The 20,090-nt window shown below is 43.0% G+C and overlaps 2 protein-coding genes across 2 annotated transcripts in view; both read right to left on the bottom strand.

The window, feature by feature from the left end:
* LOC142784029 (uncharacterized) overlaps window positions 1-7,017 on the bottom strand; it is a 33,013-nt gene extending 25,996 nt beyond the window's left edge. Inside the window, exon 1 of the mRNA XM_075882651.1 lies at window positions 6,402-7,017. The gene's annotated coding sequence lies outside the window, so the exon portion shown is untranslated. The remainder of the gene's footprint in view (window positions 1-6,401) is intronic.
* A 3,321-nt stretch (window positions 7,018-10,338) lies between these two features.
* LOC119165515 (uncharacterized) lies at window positions 10,339-14,154 on the bottom strand. The gene is made up of 2 exons (XM_075882592.1): window positions 13,866-14,154; window positions 10,339-11,031 (listed from the first exon to the last, which is right to left on the bottom strand). The coding sequence occupies exons 1-2, from the start codon at window positions 13,931-13,933 to the stop codon at window positions 10,491-10,493; spliced, it is 609 nt and encodes a 202-aa protein (XP_075738707.1). The 5' UTR covers window positions 13,934-14,154; the 3' UTR covers window positions 10,339-10,490.
* Between the last annotated feature and the right edge of the window lie 5,936 nt (window positions 14,155-20,090).

Raw genomic sequence — 20,090 nt, 5'->3', positions numbered from 1 at the left:
AAACACTACTGTGTTCCACTTTGTCACATTGTGGCCTGTTTTAAATGCACCACTCACAACGTGCAGTCCGCAGCTTCCAATGTCCACAATATTCTGATTTCCATCAGACGCAGAAAACTCTTGCTTCAACGACTTCAACAACTTCAAATTGACGTTTGGACCATCCATCGAAAGTTGAAGTATTTTTGCCGGCTCAATGTTCTCAGTGGCCCTTTTGAAAGCGGCAGCTAAGTCTTCTGCGCGAGTGTGTCCTAAAAAACAGGACGTCAGGTAGCGGGTTTTGACAACGTCGTCAGCTGGGTCCCAAAACCTGATCAAAACGTCCATTTGCTCTTTCTGAGCAATTTTGTTCAGGGACTTGTCAAAAGCCACGACCACGTGTGGGACACTATGCAGCTTTGATAGCAGCCTGTTTCGGAAGTACGGGGCTATACCGTAACAAATTGTATAGCCAACTTTGTCCTTACCAAGTTGCAACTTCTTCGCGACGTCGCACGTGGGGAACATGATGGGAAAAAGCGCCGCTGACGCTGCTGCTGAACGAAACGATCCATGGGTCGCTATAGTGTTCAGACACTAAACAACTTCTGCTTTCGTGACACATTTTTTGACCAGAAACCCATTCAAGGATGCCTTCCCGTCAGGCGCGACGGCCACCGGTTTAGCAGGCACGCTTTCAGCACTCGTGCTTGGCACAGTCGATACACATTCACTCGTAGTCGTAGCAGTCATGGAACACGGCAAGTTGGGTCCAGCACCGAGAAACGCGCGGATGTGTGTCTGGGAAGCACTTTGCACAATGCTCACAGCAGTTAGGTGTTTCTTGCTCACAGCGTGACTGGAGACAGCAGCGATGCCCATATTGCTAAGCGAGAAAGTCTTCTGGCATGCTGCACAGTGAGCCTTACTTATATTGTAACGATGTTGAAGGACTCGGGGTATAATAAAACGTATTTATTAAAGGGCGAACCTGTGCCCACAACTCAAAGGGACTATGGTCGTAGCACGTTACAGCAGAACGGCAAGATGTCTTCTTCTTCTACTTCTTCAAGAAGAGTCCCAAGCGCGTGGCACACATCAGCAGGGGCCAGCTGGGTTCTCGTGCTATCATCATCGTCTCTGCGCAACACTAGACGGCGCCCATGTATGTCTCTGTGTGCGTGGTGATGGGCGCGTTGTTTGAATGCAGGCACTATGTCGTGGCATAATCCCCCTCCTCACACGCATCGTCCCGATGCGTCAGGCAATGAATATATTCGTGGTAGGCGTAGGCGTCACTGGTCTTCCGGTGATATCTCATAGTACGGCTTCATCCGGACTACATGTACAACCTCTGTAGGGTTGCGGCGTTTTGAGCTCCCGTGTATAGCGGATCTGACTTGGTAAGTTACATCGCTTACACGATGGAGTACTTCGTAAGGCCCGAAGTAGTGGCTAAAAAGTTTTTCAGAAAGTCCGCGGCGACGCACTGGGGTCCATATCCATACTTTGTCACCTGGTCGAAAATGCGCTTCGGTACGACGCTGATTGTACCGATAGGAGTCGATACGTTGTTGGCGGCGTATTCTGTATCTCGCCATCTGTCGTGCTTCCTCGGCTCTTTGCAGGAAGTCGTCTAGGCCAGGTGGATTGCTGCTTTCATCATTCAGTGGTAACATGGCATCCAGTGGAGTGGTGACTCTTCGGCCGAATACAAGTTCAAATGGTGTCACTCGCGTTGTTTCTTGAACGGCTGTATTATATGCGAATGTGATGTAGGGCAATATTTCATCCCACAGTTTATGTTCGACGTCAATATACATTGAAAGCATATCAGTCAGAGTTCTGTTCAAGCGCTCCGTTAGGCCATTTGTTTGAGAATGGTATGCTGTAGTTTTTCTCTGGTCTGTGTGGGTCATTCGCATCAGACATTTCATTATGTCTGCAGTAAAAGCTGGGCCACGATCTGTAATTACCACGCTGGGTGCACCATGTCTGAGGACTATGTTGTTAATGAAGAACTTGGCAACTATATCGTTCGGCACTGCTCTAATCCATGAGGCGTGCTCGGATATTTCCGCGTTCACCCAATCAGGGTTAAACGAACACTTCTTCGCAAGAGGCATAGCAACTCGCTGCATGCTCACGGCATCACAAGAAGAATGGCAATATGGCTGCAGCCCAGGCATCTTGATATGTGGATCGGATTGGATTGGATCCGATCTGGATTACCATATTTGCTCTACTACTGTTTTTGTATCCCAGTCCAATTTACGCACCTGTAAACTACACATTTCAGTAAAAAAATAATTACGACTCGCATATTCTGTGCACCTTGCCCTCTGCTGATGGCACTTCCAGCCTAACCAGAAAACCCTCAAGCCGAGCCGAGATCGCGGCCAAGACAAACATGCACAATTTTATGCGCGTGAGTAACGTTGTACTCGGAAAGTAGAAGCGCCAGCTATGCACTGCTTTTTTTTAACTATGCTTCTGCTTAGCTGTTCTGTGTGGTTTAAGGAGCGATTTTTAAAGCTTTGATTAATGCTAATGAATATTTTCGTGACAATCTGAAAGACTACAGTCAGTTTCCATGACCTGGCCGGATTTTTCAGAAATTCCCTGACTTTTCCCTGACTTTTCCAGGTTTTCCAGGTTTTCCAGGTTGGTAGACACCCTGATAAATAGCCTTGGCTAATAATTTTCTGTTAAATTTGAGTTCGCTATTTGCTTTTTAATAAATTATAGAGAGCAGTAACATTTATGGTAAGTTTCAAGGTTAAAGACAAGTGTAAGTTTGCATCTGTTACCAGTATTTTAAAAAGAGGAGAGAGTTCGGGCAATAGGTCCACGAACTCACTTATTGGCCAACTCACACGGACTCACTCAGACTCACATTATGAGTCTGAGTCTGAATAAGCACTATTTTTGTGAGTCGAAGTCCGAGAGAGTTTGTTTGAAGAAAATGTTAGTGAGTGTGAGTCCCAGCGGGTTCGGCTAAGCAAAATTTTGGAGAGTCTGAGTCCGAGTGTGTCTAAAGCGCAAAATATATTTCTTGAGTGAGTTCCACTTTCTTTTGCCGACTTGAGGTTCCACCTAGACATTTTCAGCATTACTCAGCCTTACCTAGATTCACATTTATACTCACATCTATTCATAGGTATTTCAAAGCAGTGTTTTTCATACACCGTTTCAATATTTATTAATTAGACGTTTGAATTATACAAGGGGGCGCCTTGGCAGTCCCAAACTAAGTCTTCCAGGGAATTTCTCGACTATTATATTTTAACATCTCCTTCAAGAAAAATGACTTTACTGGTTTGGAAGCACTCGGAACTCGTTTTCGAAGATGCTGTGTGAAGTGGCACCAAGAAGAGCACCGATTACATCAGATATTGGTGTTAAGGAGCATTGACACCACAATCAAAGAAGCTAATTCCATTCTGATGAACTCATGAGTTGACTCAGTAGTACTCACTCGCACTCAGGTCCAGCCGTGAGTCTGAGGCTGAGTGTGTGTGGTTGAGTAATGTTTTGGTGCGTTTGAGTCTGAGTGAGTCCGGCTTAAGAACCTGTATGGGCCTGTACAAAGGCCTACAGTATTGTTAAATAAATAAATATGCGTGAACGAGAGTTTGGGTGAGTTCAGCTCAGAAAAAATTTTGTGAGTCTGAGTACAATGAGTGGAAAGTTCAATATACAAGGTGCATTTGATTTACCTGCACCAATTGAAACTGGTTCACGGCTGTGCATGCAAAGTTCAGAAATTGTGAAGCGCAAGTTCAGTGGTGCAGGCACAGTGCAACACCCAAAACGAATGACGATGTGCTGATGCAGGCCTTATTTCTGTTCACTTAGTTAACACGGTTAAGGTAACACTGACCGATGGCCAAATGATTATGCTTACAGTTTATGAGGCACAAACTTCTTAGCAAAAAACACATCGTGTTAGTGGAGGCAGGTACGGTGCCTACACCAAGGTATTGCGTCGTCTGCTCAGCTGCACGCGCGGCTGCACCAAGCCGGCACTGTCAGTGTGGGAGGGGCGGGAAAATCGTGAACCAGCGCTGTACCTCTTCTGCACCTTTAGAAATGAATGGCAGGGTTCAGAGGTTGTCAATGCTGCACCGCTGAAACGAATGGCAAGACGCAGAACATCGTGAACTGGTTCACGTGGTGCAGGCAAATTGAACAGACTGATATATTTCATGAATGAGCCTGAGAGAGTTCCACAAGCTATGCCGACCTATGGTGTGGGCACATGTTTTAGCTTGAGAAACGCTTATCTAGCCTGAGTGAAATGCACAGAACAGGCACACTTCACCCACAATGATGGTGTCACATAAGAAAGATTAGAATTCATAGCCAAATGTGTGATGATGATGATGATGAGAGCATGTAGGTGTTTTTTATAAATGCCCACAAGAACCACAAAGGCCCTCTCCTGTGGCTTAGTCTGTGCAGTATTGTTTACTTTTGTTTTTGTCCAGCTTAATGGAGCTATTTGCTATTGTGTCATTACTTACACTATGCAAATTTAGAAATGTCTTCAAAAGAAGTTACAGAAGTTCCATAGGAAACTACAGGTTTTCCCGTTCACTTTGACCCAAATGGCAGCTTAGATAATCTGCACGCCATTGAAATAATCTGAGCGCCAACCTCTTTAATTCGTGTGCCAAACATTTAATGCAAGCCCCAACATATTTAATCCAAGTGCCAACTCAATCAGGCCGCGTGCCAGTGATTTTAATCCAAGTGCCACCATGTTTAATCCAATCGCCAATGGCTTGAATTCAGGTGCCAGTCAGTTCAATCCATGCACAAAAAGCACAATACGGGGCGTAAAAATGGCAATGCATTTGAAATGCAGTTTCTACAATATAAAATACTATAGTCGGAAAGTAGAATAAATCATTATTATTAGTATTCGCCGCTAGTATTCAAGGAAACAAAAATTCCGTGGTTCGCTTGAGCCATATTTGCAGTGCTTATACTGTGCTAAGTACAAGTTTGTAGATGAGTGCTTGGCCCGGGTGGAGTCATTTTAATAGCAATGAAAGAAAAAAGCAAGGATGTTTTGTGTTCGTCAACAAAGCTCATAATTATATTTGTATAGCATTACATGTCTGGGCCAGGTAATGTAATGCGGCAGGCATAATATTGTTATTGGAGTGCCGGGATGCATAACAAGATATGAAGAACTTGACTGTGGGCAGTGATGAGTCAGAAACAGGTACATGCTCAATAAATTAGGGCAGAGCAAATTAGAAATAATTTAAGAGGCTTTCGTCCTGCAGGGCACATAAGACGCAAACTCGTGACCCTGATGTGGAAAACAGAAGTCATATTTTATATTCATATTAGTTATCTTTTATTCAAACAAAATTATGTGTATTCGATGAACGCGTGTTTCGAGCAAACACGCTTCAGGAATACTAGCGTTGTCTTTTTATATGAAAACAGGAGTTTCTCTTTTGATGCTTTTATAAAAAACTTAATTCCAAGTGAACCGAAACAAATGCAACTTGAGTTTTAAATGGTTGTTTCTGATTTCAAGAACGAATGAGTATCAAATCAAATCAAACTTTATTTATTTACCAGACAAAAACTGGAGGGTCGCCAAGGCTAAAAGCCGCGAGAAGGGCTTGACAAAGGCCCTGGTGACCATCTGTCTATCACCGTTATCACCGGGCTGAGCAGACGACTGCGAATGCTGCAGCGAATAAGTAGCCGAAAGACGTCTGCTTAGCAGACGACACGAATCTATGTATATTGGATGGTGTACATGGTTAGCCAGAATAATGCAGTAGCGACGAACCATACACTGACTCTATGAGCAAATACTCTTAGTACCCATAAATGCAATTAACACACACTGTTCTTTTTTTATTTTGAAGCTATGACACCAAAATGTTAGGAGGAAATAGCAATGCGCACTTCATTTCATAAGCGCAAGCATGTATAGGTGAAGGAAAAGTTCTTCCTGTGACTTCATGTTTACGTTATTTTCACATTTATACTGTATAAAGCGGCAAACTAGTGTTTCTAGTGCGTGGATTAAAGTGACTGGCACTTTAATTAGTCATTGGCAATTGGATTAAACTCACTGACATGCGGCCTCATTGAGTTGGCGCTTGGATTAAACGTTTGGCACATGGATTAAATAGCTCGGCGCTCAGATTATTTCAATGACAAGCAGATTATTTAAGCTGGCACTTGGATTAAAGTGGGCGGGAAAACCTGTAGTTCAGATACTGAATTATATTCAAGCCACGCATTGAGCACTGGCCTCTACATTTTCTTCACTAGTTGCTCTTGTAAATTTGTGTTAACAATGCTATTGTAGAGAATTGGGATGGCATTAATATATAGCAATTCACTGTGCACAAAATTTACAATTTTGTGCCTTCTTCCTTACTTACTGGTTGGCCTCCAAAGCAGAGAGGATGGGCTTCCTTGAGGAGCTTGAAATCAGCCAGGTAGGCATCGGTGCTCTGCTCCTTGTGAATTAGTACTGCGAGTGGGACAGCACCAGTCTTGGTCGCAGTCAGCACTACTGTTACTGTGCATTTGGTGGTGTCGCATGAGGCAGTCGAATCAACAAAGACGATCTCCCTTGCCAGCTCGAGGTTATGAGCTCGTCACATGATGGGGGCAACCACGACCACTGCCTAGCAGGCACTGCTGCCACCACGGGTCACACTTATGTGAGTGCCTGGAAAGTTATGTGGAATGGCAGGTGGTCTTTTAAGAACAATCTTCAGGCGCATTACTTTTAATGGCCATTTTGCTCTCTGTACAGTGCAAAGTGTTCCTGCAAAGTAAGTTTTAGATCTAGCTTCACCTTGCCTTTTAAAAACGTCCTGCAGGCTTTTGTCAAGCGATCATAACATTACCTCATTGTCGGAGTTTGTTGCCTCACAAATCAATTGCAGCAAAAATATTTTGACTCCTTGAAGTACAAGTGGAGTTCAGGTTTACTGCAATCTTTTTGTACTTCATTTATTGATTCTCCACGAGCACACTGTCAGCTACACAGCAATTAATGACAAAGGGAAAGAGGCTACATCAGCGAGCATTGTTACATATTAGTATCAGATAGAGCAGGGAAGATGAGCAAAATCAAGAGAGCATGGACCCGTGCAGGTGCCCGCATTCCCTTATGAATGCGGAGCATTTCTTTGCGTACTGCATGCACTTTCGGTATCTATCTACCTGTATATTTATCTATCTATCTATCTAAGCCCTGCCGCGGTGGTCTAGTGGCTAAGGTACTCGGCTGCTGTCCCACAGGGTGCGGGATCGAATCCTGGTTGCGGTGGTGGTGGCGTCTATCTATCTGTCTGTCTATCTCTATCTATCTATCTAGCCGCTTACGTCTGGGTGCTCTCGTGATAATCTCCTTAACTTGGTGGGAACCTAAATTAATATGAGAGGGTTTGATGATTATGACACGCTGGTCAGAACACAAATAACATTATATGCATTGTTAAACACTTCTTGTTAAACAGTTAAACAGTGGCACATACCTTGCCACAGCTGTTTGACACTTGGTATCTACCCAAAAACGACGAGAACACACATGGGCCATTGTAGTGCATGAACGTTAAAGGGACTCTGAAACACCTTTTTAAGTAACCATGGAATGGATTCACTAAAAGAGCTTATTGCCTCACGAATTCAACGCTGCAAAAATTTTAAGAATACGTCCAGTATGAGCGGACTCGCAAAGATTTGTCATGCTGCAATCGCATTCGCTCTGCTCTCATCCCGGCGAAAGCCCTGGGAGCTAAGCCTTTTGTCGCACGTGCCTTTTGTCATTGAAAACTTTTTCTTTTTTTTTTTTTCGCTTTGAATACATGGTCTTTTCTGTGTGATCGCGAGCGTGCGTGGGGACAAGTTGCGGCCTCTCACGGCGATCCCTGTAAGGACCGAACGCGCCATGTTAAAATCAGCGAATGGCTCATAGATGGCCTTTGAATGATTTTTCAGCTTCCTCCGTCATTTGTTGAAACGAGAGAAAGCAATTTTTAGCTGACTTTGGTCATTTATTTATTGCAAATTCCAAGCCCCGTGCTGCACTATAATATTTGGCCCATGTGTTCTCGGGAGCCTCTTCTACCAAATGGCAACATTTTCTGGCCATGCTCAAAAAGTGTTGCAGGGCCTCTTTAAGACAAAACTGACAGCAGCAGCGTTTACTCGACAAACACAAAGAAAAATGTCAGGGTGCGAGCAGGGCCCCGCCGCGGTGGTCTAGTGGCTAAGGTACTCGGCTGCTGACTTGCACGTCGCGGAATCGAATTCTGGCTGCGGCGGCTGCATTTTCGATGCAGGCAAAAATGTTGTAGGCTAGTGTGCTCAGATTAGTGTGCACGTTAAAGAACCCCAGGTGGTTGGAATTTGCGAAGCCCTCCACTACAGCGTCTCTCATAATCATATGGTGGTTTTGGGACGTCAAACTCCACATATTAATCTATCAGGGTGTCAGCAGGAGTCGAACTCAAGCATAATGCGAGGCAATCAAGAATTCTACCACAGAGCCATGCTAGATCTCGGAACTATTTTTCAAATAGACCGTAATGTTCGTAAAACGTCAAATGTGGTTGCAGTGCTGGCTATGCAATCTCAAAAAGATTACATATTTACTCCTATGCTACAACCTTTATGTTGTGTAAACGTGCATTGTAGTTAGGTGCCATGTGCAGAAGTGGATTTATGTACCAGTGTCCAGGGCTACCATCCTTGCAAGCACAAACCCTTCATATCAGCTTATCACTTCTGGTGTTGCTAATACTCATGTTACTGATGGCACCATTGTGCAAGTGCAAACAACTGGTTATAGAAACATCTGCAACTGTTCAATATGCATCTGTTCCTGCAACATTTGTACATATATTTAGCATCATTTCATAACATGTCGCTGAATAAAAAAAATTACAACACGGCCACCTTCCCTCCGCATGCTTCACATAATGTGAAGTCCCAAAGTATATGGGATCTGCTGAATTTTTTTTTTGTTAGTTTCGCATCTGTCAAATAAGGTGTTCTCTGTTTCGGCTCTACATCTCAGTCTTCAATGGTATGGCACCAGGACCAGGATAAGATAGGTTTAAGATACCTGACCATCTTCCTGAACAGTGAGAGCAATCGGTGCCACCAAGCTAGGCGGAATGTGCTGCCATGCGAACGAACAGGAAGGAAGCGGAGCAAGCTGTTCAAAGAAACATATCAAGCCGTTCATCCAGTGATCAATATATGTCATAATTCAGTGTTCGTGCGGCTGTGTGTCTGTGGTACAGACTGGGCGGTGCATCAGTTATAGGCCTTGCAAACGTGTCAATTCATGTAAAGATTGGTGTTTGTAGTAATTTAGCCACACATTGTGCTAGGCATGGCTGCAGCATGCCTTCGTCTGTCGGATGTTACAGTCCTAAAATGCTGTTGCCAAAGGCTTGCACAGGAGATATTTGAGGCTTTTGCCATCCACCAAAGGCACTCCGCTACTTAATCTGTTTGAAAAAAAATCAATTTTATGTGACGCACATGACTGAAGATTTGTAATCTAACCATTTTTTTTTGTATCCGTGTATCCTTGATTTTGTTGATTAAAATTTCAGTTGGCAGTCAGCGCCCATTTTTGTATCGTCTTCCTTTGTTCCGTTCTTGCGCTTTACGCTTCTTTTCTTTTTTTGTTTTCTCCCAAGTTTAAATGGCCTCTCTAGATTGACCTGTGTGGCAGCCACTCTGTACAGCTCTGGTTGCTGCTGCTGTCATGCTTTCCGAAATTTCAACTCTTCCTTTAATGACATTTACAACTAATCCTTTCAAGTAACAGCCAAGAAGGACAAAATGCCTTTGACAAAGATAAATACTTACATTGAAACATAGGCTGGCCAGTATGAGGCATCTCATCTCTTTTTTTTCATGTTTTATATTTCACAATTTGTTTCCATGGGCTGACTCGAGAGCTTCATTAATGCTGGTTCCCTGTGAATTGATGCTGATGCAACGTATCAGTTGGTCTAGATTGCCAACTTATGCCTTGAATCAAAAACCTTTTAAAAATAAGTCAGTGTCACTTTCAAAGAAAAAAAATAACGTTTTTGTTATTTCTTTTATCTGGTCATGTATATGTTCTTCTTCCCCCCTTTCTTTTTCATCATTTTGGTTTTCCTATCAATCTGATCTGGTTTTCTGGTTTCGCCACTTAAAACTCCGACTACCTGTGCACCTCTTGGGCTTTAAGTTTGCCATACTCAAGGTTACTCCAAGTATTTGATGTTTCTGATTTCACAGGAACGTAAATTCATCAAAAAGTTGTGGGTTTCAAAGTAAATACATCATTTCTTACTTCCCAAGAAAATAATGGTAAATGTATGCTCTGACTGGCAGGTGCAATGTACAACCAAGCCACTGGCATGAATCACAAGTAGATGAGGCTTTGTGCTGAATGTGTCTGTAATTTGTCATAGCTACAACTTCACCATTCACACATTGAAAATGAGTGCTTATGAATACTGTTTTACGTAGAGGACAGATTCTCCCACAAGTTTAGACATACCTTGAGCTGCATACAAAGAAGCCTTTTCCTTCAGTTTCAGCACTGGGTCGATGTAAGTACCACCAAAACAAGCCTCCCTCCAAACGCTGTGCCAGTGGTAGACCGTTCTTTGAGGCGGATTTAAAGCCGCATTGGCCAGCTTTGCAGGGCCATCATCTTCCATAGAGAGCTTGCTCTCATGCAGTCTCCTTGCTTCACTAGGGGTCATGCCTTCGCTGAAGTAACGGAAGAATGTTTGCCTTGTTGACCTGGTGCGGCGAAGTAGCCGCAGAGCATCCGTTGAGTCGGTGCTGTGGCTGTGCCTGTCGTCGATTTGTATCACTGCAGAAAGAGGCACCTCTCTCTGCAGATACTTGTCCCTGCGTTTGGTGTCAAACGTGGCAAGCTTTATTTTTACATCAACTTTGGCCATGCACTTGGCATTGCGTGGGCCACTCTTCTTGTTCTTTGTGTGATGCTGGCAGCGCCAAATTTTGTGAAAAGTCATCCTGCATGACACACATGGGTGCAAATAGGGATAAGCTCTTTCATAATGCACTGCTTTGTAAAATATAATTATCTAAGTATGAATAACTAGAAGTACAAAACTATTTTCACAGTTGCACTGCTACAATAGCTATGCTTTTATCCCATTTGCAGCTGGCTGCTCGTATGTTGTATTCTGTGCAATGTATTCTGTGCAATGGCATGGCACCGTACGATTGTATGAGCACCATATGAGTGGTTGTCGCACATCTCACTGGGGCACCCCAGAGGTGCTTCAGCCGCCATGCCATCATGAAGATGATGGTAGTGTTGAACAATCGTTTGGCTCGGTGCACGCCAGGAAAGGACTCTGTCTGTACAGACTGTTGACTGAAAGCAACAAAGAATTATTGAATACTCACAATAACCTTTAACTTCACCAATTATGACACATTTTGGACTCCACAACTTAGTGAATATTTTTTTGCCTGACTTGGCAATGTGTTAAATAAGTTGTAGTTGGTATTGTTTGCGACGATCCCCTTTTCCCCTCCCGAGCCAGAAAAAAAAAAAAAAAAAAAGAGGCATCTAGAATTTGTGGCAGAATTGCATAGAGACGGGCACTATATGAACGTGACATTAACATCAAGTTGGGTATTTATACCAAGAGCCTGCTACAACACATGGCAAGTTCAGCTACCACCCTTTTCAACATTGCTGGTTAGGCCAATACTTGTAGCTTTTGCAGAGCCTGCTAGGTGAAATGACACATCATGTTGCAATCTATATGCACCAAGCAAAGTTTTATGGTAGGGCACATGCTTCGGTGCTGAAGTTGCCACATTCAAGATGCTGCAGTGTGCACATGTCATTGCAGTAGTGCAAGACCGGTTGCAGCAGGCAAAGTTTCCGAACAGATGGTGGTTATACATGAATATTGTGAGCTCAAGCAAGAGCTAGGTGGCTTTTGTCAACTGCCTCTTCATTATCATTAGCTCAAGCAAATAATCTCTGTTGAGTATTCAGTTATTGAGTTAAGATGGCTTGTTGGGCAAGTTGGTATATAGTCTTGGTGGGTTGAACCCCAGCAGCATCAACAGAATGCAGAAGCAATCAAGGCAAAAAAATACAGGGACAGGAAGGACGCTAGGCTGCCAAGTGGCGTGTCTACTACACTGTTGGTATTCCCACCTAGATGTTATTGACCTGGAGAGATTTTAGGACTATGCAGCTCTTATCTGTGTTGTTCAATGAGCACTAAAATTTACAGCATTAACTTAGAGACCCTGCTACATTTTTCAAGTAGTCATCTAATGGTTATTTAAAGGAGTTCATTGTCGTACAAATCGACTGCCGCAACAATTTTCAGTGTCAAGTATGGCCAGAGTTAATGGGGTTGGTCGCGTTTTTAAGTGCTTTCTGTAATAGCGAGCGGGCTGAAAGCTACACAAGCATGTATATATATATAAAAAAAAAGGCAAGATTAGGCACACCTGTTCGCCAGCGCGCGTCGCCTTTTTTTTTTGTTTTTTCTGGGAATGCTAAGCTACTTGCAGCGCGAGCGAGCGAACATCGCCGCATTTTGTGACGTCCGCGGTAACATTGCCCATCACGGGGTGTCAAATCAGCCAGTGGCCGTCCACTTTGAGTTTATGGCACGGTTAGGTTGACGGCATCATTGGGGGGAGAGAAGAGCGAACGATTTAAAGGTGTTTAAGAATTGTAAATTCTGTTTCACGTGCTGCGCTATGTTTGGCTCACATGCCCTGAGGAGCCTAGACTACCGATTGGCAGCACAATTGAATATGATGCGCAAGTAGGCGCGTAGAGGACACGGGACAGAGCGCGTTTTTTCGCCATGGTGAAAAATGAGCAAGGTTCCTTTTGGCGTTGCATAAGTTTGTTGCCAGACTTTGGTGTGGTTGTTGCCAGACTGCCGCTAAATTTGGCGAAAAAGTTTTTTCCTGTAGTTGTGGCTTCTTCGTAAGAGTTGGTGCTATCCGTGGTGCATTTCGCGAGTCCAGGCGTACATAGCTGTAGCATATCCGACATACCCTAATTAACCAGTCTTGGAACACTTATTCATCACATGTATATACGAGTCCGAACGATATGTCTTGCTGACACAGCTAGGGGAAGCGTAGCGTCCCCCGTCGTAGCGCGCGGTCGACGCGACATGATCAGCTGAGAGGGAAAAAAAAAAAGTAAGGGGGAGGGGGGCAGCGCATCACCTCCTGCGGTTCATTCCGTAAATAAAACGAATTCTGTAATGCGCGGTTCATTCCGTTAATTAAAACGGCCTCTTAATTACACGGCAGCGCCGCGCTCGACTTCTGCTAGGCTCGGTTCATTCCGTTAATTAAAAGGGCCAGCGTCGCTCATGCACTCGCAAAATGCACCGCGGATAGCACCAAACTCTTACGGAGAAGCCACAACTACACAAGAAAATTTGTCGGTTAAATTTAGCGACAGTCTGGCAACAACCACCCTTCCAGTCTGGCAACCACTTATGCAACGCCAAAAGGAACCTTGCCGAAAAATGGTCGAGCACTCGTGTTTCGATCGCCTACCACTTTTTTTTTTTTTTCGCCGAAAGACCGTGAAAACGTCTTGGCGCACGGTCAGCGTTAATTGTGCCTCTTCTGTCGAAATGTTTCAGTATGTAGCAGTTTTCACATCTCAGCGCAATTGCCGCAGCAACCTCATCACCGCAAATGGAGCTGCCGCCATGACATCAATAAAATCGCCTTGTAGCGCGGCGCAGAATTTCGAAACTATGATTTCAGCTGTAAGCCCTGTGTAAATGATCGCTCAAACGGCTGTAGTGCAGGAAATGGCATCGACAAGGCAAACCCACCTTTCCCCAGCACTCTGGACGCGCCAGACAATCCAAGAAGTGTTGGTCCGTACGCTGTACACTTCCATCCATTCATTGACGGCGTCTTCGTCGACCAAGTTTGCTCGGAACACGGACTCGTATTCAGTAGACTGCTAGTCATCTCTTACGACCTCAAGTGGCTGACGCATCTCCTCCATTGTGCCTCGATATTGTGCAACAACGCGATCGGCACTCGTACAAACTTGACGGTCACAACCACAGTCGTAGGACGAACTTCGTGGAGCGATCGCCTTCGTGACACCACGTGGACACGCCCCAGTGGTCTGACGTCACCGCCCACGGAGGAAGGTCACGCCGATTCAGCATGTACACTGTGGCCAGTGATGTTTCGTTCTACGCCGAAGAATTCGCGGTCATAGACATGAAAATTCCCTATTTCGGGAATTTTTCCCTGTTAACGTTGACTAAAGTTCCAGCATATTTCCCTGCATAACAGTACTCATTTCCGCCCTCATCTACGCAAACACTATAATTACACGTGTATGACGTACTGGCCACTTTTGAAATCATGACTAGCCCACCCGCTGCCGCACAACAAAGCCATGGCATATTCATTCATATAGTGAAAGTACACTGCACATTGCGGGCTTCAAGTCTAACACCAATAATGAACTAGAAATCACTCCGCGTATATCAAATCTCAAGGGTTCTGCTAGCGTGGTGCATGCACCTGAACCGATAACAGCAGATGAAGGCGCACTGTGACCGCTAATTATGGGTCGTCAAATGAGAATTTAACCATTCCTGAAATACCCTGCAATATTGCGAAGATTTTTTTTGGCTCAAAATGACAGGCGAATATTCCCCGATAAAACAAAATTTTCCTGCACGGAACATCACTGAGTGGCTGCGCCTGTGAGACATACTTCACCGTGCGTAACTGCTTTGAAAGGTGGTTTCACTGCCGCATAGGTTCTCTGTGCGGTGAAACCAACAACTTTGGAGATATTCGCAATGCCGTGAAGCGACCTTTCAAGACTGAGTTAGGTTATAGTGCCTGCAACCCTGTTAATTTTAAACAGCGAAGTTCATTGGACATTTGTATTTATAGTGGGATCATATCATAACATCCATCTATATTAAAACACTTGTGGGCTCTTATCGCAATAAGAACAAAAATTTATTGAGAAAACTGAGTTCATGTGTGCTACAAAAAAAATTTAAAAAATCAAGCAATGCTTTATACCGCACGGCACTAGCAATGAGGTGGCACCTCGCTTCCAATTTTCTTTGTCTATTTGAATAGAACCATCATATGCATCATTTATAAATTTGTTGTACTGTTCTTGGGTCATTTATTCTCAAATTCTATATTCTGAATTTTCTTTGTTTTGGAAATTTTGGGTATACAGTGTTTTTATTTCATAACTTGATAAGACAGATGCTTGGGCTAGTTGGTGATAGGGATTCAACATATTTTTACAGCGCAAGACTACGAGTAGTTACGATGTAACTACAGAAGAAGAGACAAGGACAGAAAGAGTGCTGACAACTGAAATTTTATTAACGAAAATGCTGGAAATATATACTCATGACGGAACACCACCGCGCAATGTATTGCATCACAGCAAGACAATCATCATCTCATTATATGGTTACAACGCCACAGCTCAGCACAAGTTCACAATCAATTGTGTCAAAGCCAGAAACTCGCTTTCTTTTTTAGTCAGAGCAAGCAAAGGCATGCTGATACATCGATCACCCAGCATTTGCATTTTATTGGCCTCCATAATCTCTCGTGTTAGCTGCTGACGGTGTTTGGCTACAACAGTGCACTTTTCGAAGTGTTGGAGGGCCCTATTAAGTTTAAAAGCTTGTTATATTGGCCAAGTAGGAAACCTTTAAACACAAATATTTCACTGTGTACAACTTGCAATGTAGTCATATTTAAATCATACATTTAATAGAAACTTGCTTCCACTTTGCTTCAACCCAAGGCAGTGTAAGTCAGAAAAACTTGTGAAGCTTGCTCAGACTCGGACTCAATAAACATTTTTGGGAGCCGTACTCACTATCACAAAAATTTGTTCAGCTGGACTCGCTCGGACTCACTGTCTTTTTCGACCACAATGTCAGTGCTTTTTAACACCGAAATTTCACGTAATTGATGCTCTTCTTGGCACCTTTTCATATGGTGCCTTCGAATACGAGTTACGAGTGCTCGTAAACCAGTAAGGTCGTTTTTCTTGAAAGAGATGACAGCGCAATATATATTCATCACCAACTTTTTTTTTTTTATTAAATGTATGTAAGGAGAGGTTATCACCAACTTCCTTTAATTGTCAATGGTTAGGGAAAGGTCGAGGCCTTCCACCATGTAATTCATGCCACTGATCAATAAATATTCAAATGGTATATAAAAGACACGGCTTTGAAATATGTGAGCATTGACGCGAGTATGAACGCTGATCTAGGTAAAGCAGATAGTAATACTGAAGACGAGTAGGTATGACCATAGCTTGGCAAACAAAAATCGAACTCAGATTCCCTCAGGAAATGTATCTTGCACTTTGGACTCGCTCCGACTCAGAAACAACAAAATTTTCCAGAGACGGACTCATTTAGACGCACACTCACAGAAATGTTAACTCATTCTGAGACTAGCATCTCGATCCGAGTTAGAATGAGTAGACTCTGAAGTCAGTTCACTAATATCTACAAGAAAGAGACATTCCTGGTATAAGAGCAAAAAAGGACACTGCTAAGAGGCGAGGAAATTACACAAGCGCATGTGATATTCGTACAAGCCTAATTCTTATTCGTTAAATTTTTAAGGTTATTGGATTATAAGAAAAATGCTTGATTTAAATGATTCAACCAAATTACTACTTTTTCAACCTCACATAACTATTTGCCCATCACTAAACCTTGCAGTTCTTGCTTCTTCTGGCTGTTTTGGACAGGTGCGTGGAAGAAGTTGTGGCTGAAAATCACATGCATGTTTTCTGACAGGGCGAACTGTTGGAGGCCTATATTTTTCAATCATGTTGAATGGTAGAACTGAAGATTACCAAGCATATACAAGCTGTCTTGTCAGGTTTCATGCATATTCGGAATTTGCTGCGAGGAGGGCTCGTTATATGTAATCAATTTGCAGTATTTCTATTGCAATGAAGCTGTAATATTGTGGTACAATTTTTTTAAAGGGACTGTCTACTGCACAGAACTTTTTGCTTATTATAGTGAAAATGAGAAGATTGTTAATCTCATCAGCACCAATGAGCATGTTTTTGTATTATATAAAAGGAGTAATTTTGATGTTGAAAATCTACAAAGCAACTGCTGGCATCACCCAGCAGCTATGTGGTTCTATTTATCCACACAGAAGTGCTCGCAAGTAGGCTGATTTTGCTTAAAAACAAACATGTTTAACTTGAAATTGCATTTAATTCCCTTGAGGCAACTTTAGACTGCCCAAGAGAGTACTTTTGCTTGTTTTATCACGCGTTCAAAGAGGCACCGTGGCACTGCCGGCAAGACGGTCACGTGCTTGCCTACGGCAGAGAAAAGCGAGTGCTGCGTCTGGCGCCACTCTCAACAACAACAACAAAAAAAGTCTTTGGCAAGTATTAGCACAACTGATTTCAGTAAATTTTCAAACCTTGCCCGTGGGTCCAGTGTCATCTAGTAATGTTGCGCGAGCGTTTCTGCTTAAAGTGCACAACAGTACTTACCAAAGTTCTAACATTAGGGAACATTTTGCCATCACGTTTCGCTTAATCATGTTGCCCATGCTGGCTCTCATCCCATATGCAATGCAGAACACCTAAACACAACTGCAAGACAGCGGGGACATTCTGCTGTTTTGTGAAGGACATTTCATGTTTGTTTTAGTTGCATGCACACTTGGCAGGAGTAAAACCACTACAGTTCGTTTCACAATGCTGGCATACCAGTGTTGCTGGAACAAACTCTTCCCCTCAACTGTGGTGGTTTTTGAGGCTAACTAAACAAAGCTGGAGAAACTTCGGTAATACATTATCTGACAATTTCCATGCTTTATACGACCAGAACGGTGTATGTAGTATGATTGGTGAAGGCCTTGCAAAAACTGCACACGGTTTCAGTTTTAGACTTTCACACCACTGGGATCACGTCCACCAGCCATCGTTCCGGGCGTTCATCACTCCGATGGAAGAAGACTGAACGCAGAATAAAAAATTTTTTTCCGAGGATTTCTACACACTCGCCAAAGAAGCCGTTGGAATCTTGGACACTTCAGACGTATGCTTTTTATTGCGATACAAAACAGCAAAGCAGTGGAGGACTATCATAGTCACTTGAAAGTGAAAGACTGACTTGGGGTGCTGCCTTGCATTCTGGCCTTCAGAGCTTGCATTTGAATGACTAAATTACTTATGAGCCCAGACTCGGAGAGGACACTGCACTTGTTTGCGTTTGTTTCATCATGAACCTTTACCAACACGCCCAACTGGCAGTCATCCTACATACTTATGAGCGCTAAATAAAGCTAGAATAGATTTATCGTCATTGTACTCTACCCACCGGAAGCTTCAGATGGTCTCGTCTAGCCTCTCGATGCCCGTGGGGTGTGTGAAAAATGATGCAAACAGACAGTTTTTATTTCACTTGTGTATTTGCTTACTTGTAAATAATAAAATCACCAATGTTCATTTTCATGAGTTTGGTACAAGAAGGACATAATAGTAACACGCCGTTAATACAAAATAATTGAACTCTCTTTTTTTTTTTTTTGCAAATAGTGCTTTCATTCTTATTGAGCCACCTTTGCTGCTTTTCAGCGCACAAGCTCCACCATCCATTGCCGCGCACCCCCACAAGATAGTCCTACATGCCCATGAAGCATAGAAAAATGTGAGCCATGTTAACTCAATACTGTGTGCCCACAGTTGACATGCATCTCCATGTGCAGTACCCTATAGGTGTGCTGCTTGCCGAAAATATATCTGGTAAGCTTAGTGATCAAAATATGTCATTGACAATGCATTTCTCATGGTGTTGTATGCATTATGTTTTGGGGTCCTCTTTATTGTGCTGCTTGTGTGCTTCTCTGTGTGTTCAATTTCCTGCCTTCTTTTTGACTTGTACTATAGTTCTGATACATCTAGTATTGCTGACTGTTTCCATTTCCTCATATTTCCTTGCAAAGTTCTGAGAAACTAGAATAAAAATTGACTTGAAAGCAGGTCACAGAACTCGATACTTAAAAACACTTTGGTATCTTTCCTACTTGCAGGCTGGCCACCAAAAACAGTGTGAACCTCGGTGCTAAGGGCTTGAATGCCACTGGGTTGTAATGCCACCAACAGCAAGGGGATCGCGTCGTGATGGAAGAAGGGGATGCGCGTGATCACGTGCGATGCAGCAGCAATACTGGCGCGAGGGGGACAGAAAATAAAGAAAACATTGGTTGTGTGAAAACCTGTCGAGTCTTCTTCTCACATGTGCTACACAAGGTATACTAATGTTCTCCTCATTGTGGACATGTACTGTGATAGGGACAGCAACTGCCTTTGTGTAGTATTTCTGAATGCTTTGTTGTTGTTACTAACACAAAGCTGTCACATAGTTTAACCTTTTACTTCACTAAAATTATAAATGAACTGTAATATATACAAGAGCAAGCCTAAAAATGTTGATACTTCATGTCACTTTGCCTGAAAAATGTTAGTTTTTGAAGCATGAAGTTGGTTTTGTTTAATCCCAAACAAGCGAACTCCACTTTTTAAAGGAGTGCCAACCCCTGATGTCCGACTAAGTTGGCATAAAAAGGACTGAATCATCGGCTTTCAGTGCTTGCAAGGAATGCTGGGTGAATGTCAACCGTTTTACACGCTATGTACACAATTGTGTACACCCCTTGATTTTTCTATTTATATATGTAGGGGCTAAGAAACATCAAAATATGTTGACTTTCTAATCTTTTTATCTAACTTCGTTTTGCAGCATACAGTTGCATATTTATTTTTATTTTATTTACTCTCGAAATCTTTACGGTATTAATAGACGGGACTGGTTACAAAGTAGACAAGGAAAATGCAGCATGAAAAGTTACTAAACAAGGAATAAACTTATCATTACACAATGTTAGCTGTGCAAGGACAACAAACACAATACATAATTCAGCCTGTAAATACAGAATGTTAGTTAGTCTATTTTGGATAATTACAGAATACTGAGTAAAGTTTATTGGAAAACAAT

This window comes from Rhipicephalus microplus, unplaced genomic scaffold, assembly GCF_043290135.1.
Source record: "Rhipicephalus microplus isolate Deutch F79 unplaced genomic scaffold, USDA_Rmic scaffold_13, whole genome shotgun sequence".
Lineage (NCBI taxonomy): Eukaryota > Metazoa > Arthropoda > Arachnida > Ixodida > Ixodidae > Rhipicephalus > Rhipicephalus microplus.
The sequence above is the reverse complement of the archived record's forward strand: the minus strand, read 5'-3'. Positions and strand labels throughout refer to the sequence as shown.

Excerpts from the sequence above, each read along its gene's own strand:
- LOC119165515 (XM_075882592.1), bottom strand. The coding sequence starts at position 13,933 with ATGGAAGTGTACAGCGTACGGACCAACACTTCTTGGATTGTCTGGCGC. Across the intron at positions 11,032-13,865 it reads GTCCAGAGTGCTGGGGAAAG|GATGACTTTTCACAAAATTT; the intron begins GTGGGTTTGCCT and ends TGTGTCATGCAG.